Raw genomic sequence first — 12,273 nt, 5'->3', positions numbered from 1 at the left:
ATACACAACTGGAATACTATTCATTCACAAAAAAGAAGGAAACCTTGCCGTTTGCGACAACATGGACGGGAGAGCATTATGCTAAGTGAAATGAGTCAGAGAAAGACAAATACTGTGTGATCTCACTTACATGTGGAATTTAAAACAACAACAAAACAAGCTCATAGATGCAGAGGAGAGATTGGTGGTTGCCAGAGGTAGAGGTTGGGGGTAAGAGAAATGGGTGAAGGTCAGAAGGTACAAACTTCTAGTTCTAAGATAAGCCATGGGGATGATGTATTGTACAGTATGGTGACTACAGTAATACTATATTGCATATTTGAAAGTTGCTAAGAGAGAAGATCTTAAAAGTCCTCATCACAAGAAAAGAAAATATTTTTTAACTATAAATGGTGATGGATATAACTAGACTTATTGTGGTGATCATTTTGCAATATATACAAATATCGAATTGTTGTACCCCTGAAACTAATATAGTGTTATGTGTCAATTATACTGCAATAAAAAACAAAACAAAACAAACAGAAAAACACTTTTAGTCTGGAAAATAAAAGGCAAAACAGTAGATGTGAAATTTTTAGAATCATGAAGGACATAGATCCGATAATGTGGATCTCCAGATTTAGGATACTTCAAGAGGCTGGGGGAAGAGAGGAAAAGTAGGACAGATTAAGACATTCTGTTTCATACATGGAACTCACAAGAGTTTGTAAACAGATTTTTTTTTTTTTTTTTTTAAGAGACGGGGTCTCACTATGTTGCCCAGGCTGGAGTGCAATGGCTATTCACAGGCACGATCCCACTACTGATCAGCACGGGTGTTTTGACCTGCTCCGTTTCCGACCTGGGCCAGTTCACCCCTCCTTAGGCAACCTGGTCGTCCCCCACTCCCGGGAGGTCACCATATTGATGCCGAACTTAGTGCGGACAACTGATTGGCATAGCGCACTACAGCCCAGAACTCCTGGGCTCAGGCAATCCTCCTGCCTCAGCCTCCCGAGTAGCTGGGCCTACAGGCGCATGCCACCGCACCTGGCTGTAAACAGATTTTGAGTTAGATGAATTCAGATCTGTTACTACCTCTGAAGTAAGGAAGAAAATGATTTTGCTTTTTTTCTTTTTTTTCCACAGTGCTGTGACCTATTCTGGAATCCATCTCTTGAGATGCTTTATAGCAAATATAACAGGAAATCTGGAGACTAATGGCTTCCAGTTTAGCTGAAGATTCAAAATTGTCTATGCCAACTGAAGTTAAAGACTTAGAATTTCAACATTGTTTTAAATGTTGTGTATCTGTAACTTGCAGGATCACTTCAGTTTTAAAACCTGCATATTCCCAAAGCAGGAATGAATTTGTGCCTGCAGCGGGGGAAAGGTTTATACATGATTGAATTATGCTGTTCATTAGAAGAGATACCAGCCATTTTTCCTGTTTTAACAAACTGACAAACAAGAGCATATAGAGGTCCATAAAATGCAAGTCTATTTCCTACTGTGTAGACAAGGTTTGCCATATTATTTATTGGGTTTTTGTCTTTTAAAGGAATGTCTATTATGTATATTTTATTAAAATATTACAATGGACTAGGTAAAAAAGGGGCTACTTTTCTGCTAAGCACTAATAGATAGGTTGAAGATAAATTCTTACATGTATAGCTATAACTTATCTTTTTTTAGAGACCTTATTTGAATATAAAAAAAATTATTCTTCATAAAATTTGAGTCAGTCCATACTGGAAGTACCAGTTATTTCAGGCTGGGGTCAGTCACCTTCACAGGGTTCAGAATCAGAAGACCAGAATTCAAGTTCCAGTTCTAATAGTTATTACATGTTGGACGTTGGGCAAATTACTTGAGTTCTCTGAACTTCTTTTGTAACTCTTACCTCAAAAGCTATGAAGATTAAAATGTGAAAAGGACATCTGCATATTCTAAGTATTTGTAAAGCAAAACTAACTCAAGTATATAGCAAAATTCACAGGTAGATTTATCACAGAAAACATCCTGTCATAGAGGAAGTAACATTTTATCTAATGAAAGACCAAAAAGAAGTTTTAGGTGAGAAGGTTATTTGCAAAGGACAAGAGAAAAAAGTTGATTGGACAGTTTATAATTGGTTCATTAAGATTCACAATGGAGGAAGGGAGGAAGATGGCGGAAGAGTAAGACGCGGAGATCACCTTCCTCCCCACAGATACATCAGAAATACGTCTACACGTGGAACTGCTCCTATAGAACACCCGCTGAATGCTGGCAGAAGACCTCAGACCTCCTAAAGGGCAAGAGACTCGCCATGTACCTGGGTAGGGCAAAAGAAAAAACAGAAACAAAAGAATAGGGACGGGACCTGCACCAGTGGGAGGGAGCTGTGAAGCAGGAAAGGTTTCCACACACTAGGAAGCCCCTTCATGGGGGGAGACTGCGGGTGGCGGAGGGGGGAAGCTTCGGAGCCGCAGAGGAGAGCGCAGCAACAGGGGTGTGGAGGGCAAAGCGCAGAGATTCCCGCACAGAGGATCGGTGCTGACTGGCACTCACCAGCCCAAGAGGCTTGTCTGCTCACCCACCGGGGCAGGCGGGGGCTGGGAGCTGGGGCTTGGGCTTCAGTTGGATCGCAGGGAGAGGACTGGGGTTGGCGGCCTGAACACAGCCTGAAAGGGGCTAGTGCACCACAGCTAGCCAGGAGGGAGTCCGGGAAAGAGTCTGGACCTGCCAAAGAGGCAAGAGACTTTTTCTTCCCTCTTTGTTTCCTGGTGCGCGAGGAGAGGGGATTAAGAGCGCTGCTTGAAGGAGCTCCAGAGACGGGCGCAAGCTGCAGCTATCAGCGCGGACCCCAGAGACAGGCATGAGACGCTAAGGCTGCTGCTGCAGCCACCAAAAAGCCTGTGTGCAAGCACAGGTCACTATCCACACCTCCCCTCCCGGGAGCCTGTGCAGCCCACCACTGCCAGAGTCCCGTGATCCAGGGACAGCTTCCCCGGGAGAACACACGGGGCGCATCAGGCTGGTGCAACGTCACGCCGGCCTCTGCCGCCACAGGCTCACCCCGCATACATACCCCTTCCTCCCCCCTGTCCTGAGTGAGCTGGAGCCGCCAATTCAGCTGCTCCTTTAACCCCATCCTGTCTGAGCGAAGAACAGACGCCCTCAGGTGACCTACATGCAGAGGTGGGTCCAAATCCAAAGCTGAGCCCCAGGAGGTGTGCGAACAAAGAAGAGAAAGTGAAATTTCTCCCGGCAGCCTTAGAAGCAGCGGATTAAAGCTCCACAATCAACTTGATGTACCCTGCATCTGTGGAATGCCTGAACAGACAACGAATCATCCCAAATTGAGGAGGTGGACTTTGGGAGCAAGATATATTATTTTTTCCCCTTTTCTTCTTTTTGTGAGTGTGTATGTGTATGCTTCTGTGTGAGACTTAGTCTGTATAGCTTTGCTTTCACCATTTGTCCTAGGGTCCTGTCTGTCCGTAGTTTTTTGTTTCTTACTTTAAAAATATTTTTTATTAATAATTATTTTTTATTTTATTTTTTCTTACTTTTATTTTATCCCCTCCCTCCCTCCCTCCCTCCCTCTCTCCCTCCTTCCCTTCCTTCCTTCCTTCCTTCCTTCCTTCCTTTTTTCTCCCTTTTATTCTGAGCTGTGTGGGTGAAAGGCTCTTGGTGCTCCAGCCAGGCATCAGGGTGGGACAGCCAACTTCAGGATACTGGTCCACAAGAGACCTCCCAGCTTCACGTAATACCAAATGGTGAAAATCTCCCAGAGATCTCCATCTCAACACCAACAACCAGCTTCACTCAACAACCAGCAAGCTACAGTGCTGGACACCCTATGCCAAACAACTAGCAAAATAGGAACACAGGCCCATCCATTAGCAGAGAGGCTGTCTAAAATCACAATAAGGCCACAGACGCCCAAAAACACACCACCAGACGTGGACCTGCCCACCAGAAAGACAAGATCCAGCCTCATTCACCAGAACACAGGCACTAGTCCCCTCCACCAGGAAGCCTACACAACCCACTGAACCAACCATAGCCACTGGGGACTGACACCAAAAACAACGGGAACTACGAACCTACAGCCAGTGAAAAAGAGACCCAAACACAGTAAGATAAGCAAAATGAGAAGACAGAAAAACACACAGCAGATAAAGGAGCAAGATAAAAATGCACCAGACCTAACAAATGAAGAGGAAATAGGCAGTCTACCTGAAAAAGAATTCACAATAATGATAGTAAAGATGATCCAAAATCTTGGAAATAGAATAGAGAAAACACAAGAAACATTTAACAAGGACCTAGAATAACTAAAGAGGAAACAAGCAAGGATGAACAACACAATAAGTGAAATTAAAAATACTTTAGATGGGATCAATAGCAGAATAACTGAGGCAGAAGAACGGATAAGTGACCTGGAAGATAAAATAGTGGAAATAACTACTGCAGAGCAGAATAAAGAAAAAAGAATGAAAACAACTGCGGACAGTCTCAGAGACCTCTGGGCCAATATTAAATGCACCAACATTTGAATTATATGGGTCCCAGAAAAAGAAGAGAAAAAGAAAGGGACTGAGAAAACATTTGAACAGACTATAGTTGAAAACTTCTCTAATATGGGAAAGGAAATAGTTAATCAAGTCCTGGAAGCACAGAGTCCCATACAGGATAAATCCAAGGATAAAGACGCCAAGACACATATTAGTCAAACTATCAAAAATTAAATATAAAGAAAACATATTAAAATCAGCAAGGGAAAAACAACAAATAACACACAAGGGAATCCCCATAAGGTTAACAGCTGATCTTTCAGCAGAAACTCTGCAAGCCAGAAGGGACTGGCAGGACATATTTAAAGTGATGAAGGAGAAGAACCTACAACCAAGATTACCCAGCAAGGATCTCATTCAGATTTGATGGAGAAATTAAAACCTTTACAGACAAGCAAAAGCTGAGAGAGTTCAGCACCACCAAACCAGCTTTACAACAAATGCTAAAGGAACTTCTCTAGGCAACAAACACAAGAGAAGGAAAACACCTACAATGACAAACCCAAAACATTTAAGAAAATGGGAATAGGAACATACATATCGATAATTACCTTAAATGTAAATGGATTAAGTGCTCCCACCAAAAGACACAGACTGGCTGAATGGATACAAAAACAAGACCCATATATATGCTGTCTATAAGAGACCCACTTCAGACCTAGGGACACATACAGACTGAAAGTAAGGGAATGGAAAAAGATATTCCATGCAAATGGAAACCAAAAGAAAGCTGGAGTAGTAATTCTCATATCAGACAAAATAGACTTTAAAATAAAGACTATTAGAAGAGACAAAGAAGGACACTACATAATGATCAAGGGATCGATCCAACAAGAAGATATAACGATTGTAAATATTTATGCACCCAACATAGGAGCACCTCAATACATAAGGAAAATACTAACAGCCATAGAAGGGGAAATCGACAGTAACACAGTCATAGTAGGGGACTTTAACACCCCACTTTCACCAATGGACAGATCATCCAAAATGCAAATAAATAAGGAAACACAAGCTTTAAATGATACATTAAACAAGATGGGGGACTTCCCTGGTGGCGCAGTGCTTGGGAGTCCGCCTGCTGATGCAGGGGACATGAGTTCACGCCCCGGTCCAGGAAGATCCCCCATGCCGCGGAGCGGCTGGGCCTGTGAGCCATGGCCGCTGAGCCTGCGCGTCCAGAGCCTGTGCTCTGCAACGGGAGAGGCCACCACAGTGAGAGGCCTGTGTACAGCAAAAAACAAAAAACAAAAACAAAAACAAAACAGGATGGACTTAATTGATATTTATAGGACATTCCACCCAAAAACAACAGAATACACATTTTTCTCAAGTGCTCATGGAACATTCTCCAGGATAGATCATATCTTAGGGCACAAATCAAGCTTTGGTAAATTTAAGAAAATTGAAATCGTATCAAGTATCTTTTCCAACCACAATGCTATGAGACTAGATATCAATTACAGGAAAAGAGCTGTAAAAAATACAAACACATGGAGGCTAAACAATACACTACTTAATAACCAAGTGATCACTGAAGAAATCAAAGGGGAAATCAAAAAATACCTAGAAACAAATGACAATGGAGACACGACGACCCAAAACCTATGAGATGCAGCAAAAGCAGTGCTAAGAAGGAAGTTTATAGCAATAGAATCCTACCTTAAGAAACAGGAAACATCTCAAATAAACAACCTAACCTTGCACCTAAAGCAATTAGAGAAAGAAGAACAAAAAAACCCCAAAGTTAGTAGAAGGAAAGAAATCATAAAGATCAGATCAGAAATAAATGATAAAGAAATGAAGGAAACGATAGCAAAGATCAATAAAACTAAAAGCTGGTTCTTTGAGAAGATAAACACAATGGATAAACCATTAGCCAGACTCATCAAGAAAAAAAGGGAGAAGACTCAAATCAATAGAATTAGAAATGAAAAAGACACTGCAGAAATACAAAGGATCTGACACTGCAGAAATACAAAGGATCATGAGAGATTACTACAAGCAACTCTATGCCAATAAAATGGATCATGAGAGATTACTACATGAGAGATTACTACAAGCAACTCTATGCCAATTAAATGGACAACCTGGAAGAAATGGACAAATTCTTAGAAATGCACAACCTGCCAAGACTGAATCAGGAAGAAATAGAAAATATGAACAGACCAATCACAGGCACTGAATTGAAACTGTGATTAAAAATCTTGCAACAAACAAAAGCCCAGGACCAGATGGCTTCACAGGCGAATTCTATCAAACATTTAGAGATGAGCTAACACCTATCCTTCTCAAACTCTTCCAAAATACAGCAGAGGGAGGAACACTCCCAAACTCATTCTATGAGGCCACCATCACCCTGATACCGAAACCAGACAAGGATGTCACAAAGAAAGAAAACTATAGGCCAATATCCCTGATGAACATAGATGCAAAAATCCTCAACAAAATACTAGCAAACAGAATCCAACAGCACATTAAAAGGATCATACACCATGATCAAGTGGGGTTTGTTCCAGGAGTGCAAGGATTCTTCAATATACGCAAATCAGTCAACGTGATAGACCATATTAACAAATTGAAGGAGAAAAACCATATGATCATCTCAATAGATGCTGAGAAAGCTTTCAGCAAAATTCAACACCCATTTATGATTAAAACCCTGCAGAAAGTAGGCATAGAGGGAACTTTCCTCAACACAATAAAGGCCATATATGACAAACCCACAGCCAACATCGTCCTCAATGGTGAAAAACAAACCATTTCCACTAAGATCAGGAACAAGACAAGGTTGCCCACTCTCACCACTCTTATTCAACATAGTTTTGGAAGTTTTAGCCACAGCAATCAGAGAAAAAAAAGAAATGAATCCAAATCAGAAAAGCAGAAGTAAAGCTGTCACTGTTTGCAGATGACATGATACTATACCTAGAGAATCGTAAAGATGCTACCAGAAAGCTACTAGAGCTAATCAATGAATTTGGTAAAGTAGTAGGATACAAAATTAATGCACAGAAATCTCTTGCATTCCCATACACTAATGATGAGAAATCTGAAAGTGAAGTTAAGAAAATGCTCTCATTTACCATTGCAACAAAAAGAATAAAATATCTAGGAATAAACCTACCTAAGGGACAAAAGACCTGTATGCAGAAAATTATAAGACACTGATGAAAGAAATTAAAGATTATACAAACAGGTGGAGAGATATACCATGTTCTTGGATTGGAAGAATCAACATTGTAAAAATGACTCTACTACCCAAAGCAATCTACAGATTCAATGCAATCCCTATCAAACTACCACTGGCATTTTTCTCAGAACGAGAACAAAAAATTTCACAATTTGTATGGAAACACAAAAGACCCCGAATAGCCAAAGCAATCTTGAGAACAAAAAACGGAGCTGGAGGAATCAGGCTCCCTGACTTCAGACTATACTACAAAGCTACAGTAATCAAGACAGTTTAGTATTGGCAGAAAAACAGAAATATAGATCAATGGAACAGGATAGAAAGCCGAGAGATAAACCCACGCACATATGGTCACCTTATCTTTGATAAAGGAGGCAAGAATATACAGTGGAGAAAGGACCCATTAAGTGGTGCTGGGAAAACTGGACAGGTACATGTAAAAGTATGAAATTAGAACACTCCCTGACACCATACACAGAAGTAAACTCAAAATAGATTATACACCTAAATGTAAGGGCAGACAGTATGAAACTCTTAGAGGAAAACATAGGCAGAACACTCTATGACATAATTCACAGCAAGATCCTTTTTGACCCACCTCCTAGAGAAATGGAAATAAAAATAAACAAATGGGACCTAATGAAACTTCAAAGCTTTTGCACAGCAAGGGAAACCATAAACAAGACGAAAAGACAACCCTCAGAATGGGAGAAGATATTTGCAAATGAAGCAACTGACAAAGGATTAATCTCCAAAATTTACAAGCAGCTCATGCTGCTTAACAACAACAAAAAAAACAACCCAAACCAAAAATGGGCAGAAGACCTAAATAGACATTTCTCCAAAGAAGATATACAGATTGCCAAGAAACACATGAAAGAATGCTCAACATCGTTAATCATTAGAGAAATGCAAATCAAAACTACAATGAGATATCATCTCACACCCATCAGAATGGCCATCATCAAAAAATCTAGAAACAATAAATGCTGGAGAGGGTGTGGAGAAAATGGAACACTCTTGCACTGTTGGTGGGAATGTAAATTGATATAGCCACTGTGGAGAACAGTATGGAGGTTCCTTAAAAAACTAAAAATAGAACTACCATACAACCCAGCAACCCAACTACTGGGCATGTGCCCTGAAAAAACCATAATTCAAAAAGAGTCATGTACCAAAATGTTCATTGCAGCTCTATTTACAATAGCCAGGACATGGAAGCAACCTGTCTCCATCATCGGATGAATGGATAAAGAAGATGTGGCACATATATACAATGGAATATTACTCAGCCATAAAAAGAAACAAAATTGAGTTATTTGTAGTGAGGTGGATGGACCTAGAGTCGGTCACACAGTGAAGTAAGAAAGAGAAAGACAAATACCGTACGCTAACACATATATATGGAATCTAAAAAAAAAAAAAAAGGTCATGAAGAACCTAGGTGCAAGACGGGAATAAAGACACAGACCTACTAGAGAATGGACTTGAGGATACGGGGAGGGGGAAGGGTAATCTGGCACAGAGTGAGAGAGTTGCATGGACATATATACACTACCAAACAGAAAATAGCTAGCTAGTGGGAAGCAGCCGCATAGCACAGGGAGATCAGCTCGGTGCGTTCTGACCACCTAGAGGGGTGGGATAGGGAGGGTGGGATGGAGGGAGATGCAAGAGGGAAGAGATATGGGAACATATGTATATGTATAACTGATTCACTTTGTTATAAAAAAGAAACTAACACAGCATTGTAAAGCAATTATACTCCAATAAAGATGTTAAAAAAAAGATTCAGAATGGAAAGACAAAGCCTTACTTTGAACTAATGTTAATGGAAAATATTTTTATGAAGATGCTACTGACCTATTCATATAAGTGGCTTAGCTTTTCAAAGTGAAGCTGAATATTATAATGTTACAGCAATAGCACTGGATAAAAAATTAACTGTAAAACAGCTTTGTGACTTCTTTTAGAAAATTCAATTCTGGATACGTTTTCAGTTTTATAGTTAGTTGTGGTGGTTTATTCCAATCAGCAGTGATTTAAGCTTAAAAAAAAAAAAAAAAAAACTTTTAAGGGCTTCCCTGGTGGTGCAGTGGTTAAGAATCTGCCTGCCAATGCAGGGCACACAGGTTTGAGCCCTGGTCCGGGAAGATCCCACCTGCCGCGGAGCAGCGAAACCCGTGCACCACTACTACTGAAGCCCATGTGCCTAGAGCCCGTGCTCCACAACTAGAGAAAGCCTGCAAGCAACAACGAAGACCCAATTCAGCCAAAAATAAATAAATAAAATAAATTTTTAAAATAACTTTTAATATAGGCATTCACTGAGTAAAATATGTAACAACAGAATTTGTTAAAAGTCATCTTTCTACCTGCCAGTGTTTGTTTTACTGCTTGTCTTAGCCTTGGTTCTGGTTCTCCTAAAAGCACGGCCCAAGACAAAAGCTTGCATCCAGTTGTTTACTGGGGATGTGATCCCAGCGAACAGGAGTGAAGGGGAAATGAAACAGATGGCAGGAAAGCCAATCAAGGACACATTGAGTTGGAAACAACATAGTACTAGGGCTTGATCTTGAGCAGCCTTATTAAATGTGCCTCTGAATTGTCTTTGAAGGGCGGTTAGAGGACGGCGCCACACCTCTCCCAAGTTGTATATGCCCAAATGCCAAGCAGTTCCTGTAGCTTGTCAGAAGCCAGGAGGCAAGGTGCAGTTGCCCAGTCCTGCTTGAAACTGGTTGCCATACTAGTGGTCAGGTAAGAGGCCAAGAGGATTTGAAGTGACATATGGGAGGTCTACCACACTGCTCTTAAAATGACCAGTGTTTTAATGCCACCCAAAGTGATTAAATTGGTATTCACTATGATGACGCTAACAGTATTTTCTAATCTAATTTACTGGATAAGTTATGGGTTTGTATATTTAAGATTTCACTTTTAAAAATTTAAAACATTTGAATTTAAGTTGTTTGGAAAAAATAACATAGAATACTATGTTCCCTATATATAAATTATCATTTTATGGACACATGAAGCTCTTTACATTTTTCCCAGAATTTTAAGGGGCAGATGGGAGGAGGAGATAAAGAAACATACTCCAAAGGAACATTAATGAAGTAGAAAAAAAATGCTAGGCTTATAGTCTAATCCAGTTTTACCTTAGACAATTCACTGAACCACTCTGTTTTTTCCAGCGAAGGATGACCTCCAAAGTCTCTTCCAGCTGTAAAAGTTTATGATTCTTAGACAATAATGCCACTAAAGATGGAGGGACCTAAGCCCAGGGAAACCTACTAGCTCCACACGACTAGTGGAGGCATGTGCAAATAAAAGTAGACGCAAGACCTGACCTTAAATCTTAGAAGCTGGTGGCTATTTCTAGACTTGTCATGAATGAGACTTCCTTGGTATTGTCCATGTTTTAAAGCACTAAGTAGCTCTACCACCTTGTAGGAAACCAGGAGAAATATAAACAATAAAAAGTGACTAGAGATTGATTAAGAACTCTGAATTAAATAGGATATTTAGCAAGGCTTCAGAAAAGGAAGCTAAACCAGCATTTATCTAACTTTGCATTTTGGGCTACTTGCATCAAAATCACCTGAGCCCCTTAATAAAAATGCAGGCTTCTGGTCCTATCCCCTAACCATATTTATCGATCTCTTTGGAAGGGACTCAAAACCTGCATTTTTAAATAACCCACCAAGTGATTCTCAAAACATCCTACAGTTTGAGAGCCTCTGATACAGTATTGTAGGTAAGTGGGAAAATATACAGAAAGCAGATGAGGAAAGAACAAGGCCAGATAAAGAAACAAAAGGATGCTAAAAAATGATAGGATGGCTGAGGAACGGAAGGATGCAGTATATACTAGGGCACTGTTTCATTTTTCTATAAATTACTGTATATAAACAGAAAACTTAAGCCTATAACCTGCTGAACAAATAGCTTATTAACCTAATTCTAGAAAACTAGAACATTTGAAAGATACCTCAAACTTCACATCATTATTTGAAAATATGTAAGATTTACCTTCTCAGAGCAATTGTATGAGCAACATACAAATAATCAGATGACAACATCAGCACCAAATTATGAATTTATTTTTCGCCTCATTGGGTTGGTTGATTTTGTGTCTCCTTAGCTTTATCTTTTCATCTAACTTTCTCACCTACTTCTACTTTGTGTATAACCACAAGTCACTTCACATCCTTTTTGAAAAAAATTTTATTTGGACTCAGTCACTAGCACCCAAATAAATAAACAAAAGCCCCCACAAACTTTGTGGAACTCCAAAAGCATTTTAATATGCCCTCCTGTGTAGTAAGGTTAACAAATGAAGTGAAATAATGGTTGTGACCACTCCCTGGTAATAGTGGCAAAACTTCTATGACAATTCTAACAGACAGAAGAGGGCACAACTGTTAAAAGCTACAAACCTTGGTGTTCAGAAGAGCACTTAGCTACAATGGAGCCATTAAGGCTAAAGTGACCTTTTTGGTGATTCCTTGCTACTCCCCACCCCACTCCCCA

The 12,273-nt window shown here is 40.2% G+C and overlaps 2 protein-coding genes across 3 annotated transcripts in view; one reads left to right on the top strand and one right to left on the bottom strand.

The window, feature by feature from the left end:
* The window catches only part of NEPRO (nucleolus and neural progenitor protein), a 42,073-nt gene that overhangs the window by 17,856 nt on the left and 11,944 nt on the right, over positions 1 to 12,273 (bottom strand). The window lies entirely within an intron of this gene.
* Positions 1 to 12,273, top strand: part of GTPBP8 (GTP binding protein 8 (putative)) — a 24,127-nt gene extending 11,854 nt beyond the window's left edge. The window contains exon 6 of one of the 2 annotated variants that reach the window (XM_049710327.1): positions 10,358 to 12,273. In XM_049710327.1, the coding sequence (XP_049566284.1) occupies positions 10,358 to 10,472 (115 nt within the window). In that variant the 3' untranslated portion in view covers positions 10,473 to 12,273. Of the gene's footprint in view, positions 1 to 1,131; positions 1,920 to 10,357 lie in introns of those variants that run through there. The other variant, XM_004272057.4, reaches the window with a different exon arrangement.

The sequence above is a fragment of the Orcinus orca genome, chromosome 5 (genome assembly GCF_937001465.1).
Source record: "Orcinus orca chromosome 5, mOrcOrc1.1, whole genome shotgun sequence".
NCBI lineage: Eukaryota > Metazoa > Chordata > Mammalia > Artiodactyla > Delphinidae > Orcinus > Orcinus orca.
Note: the sequence above shows the minus strand (reverse complement) of the source record. Positions and strands in the feature narration are given on the sequence as shown.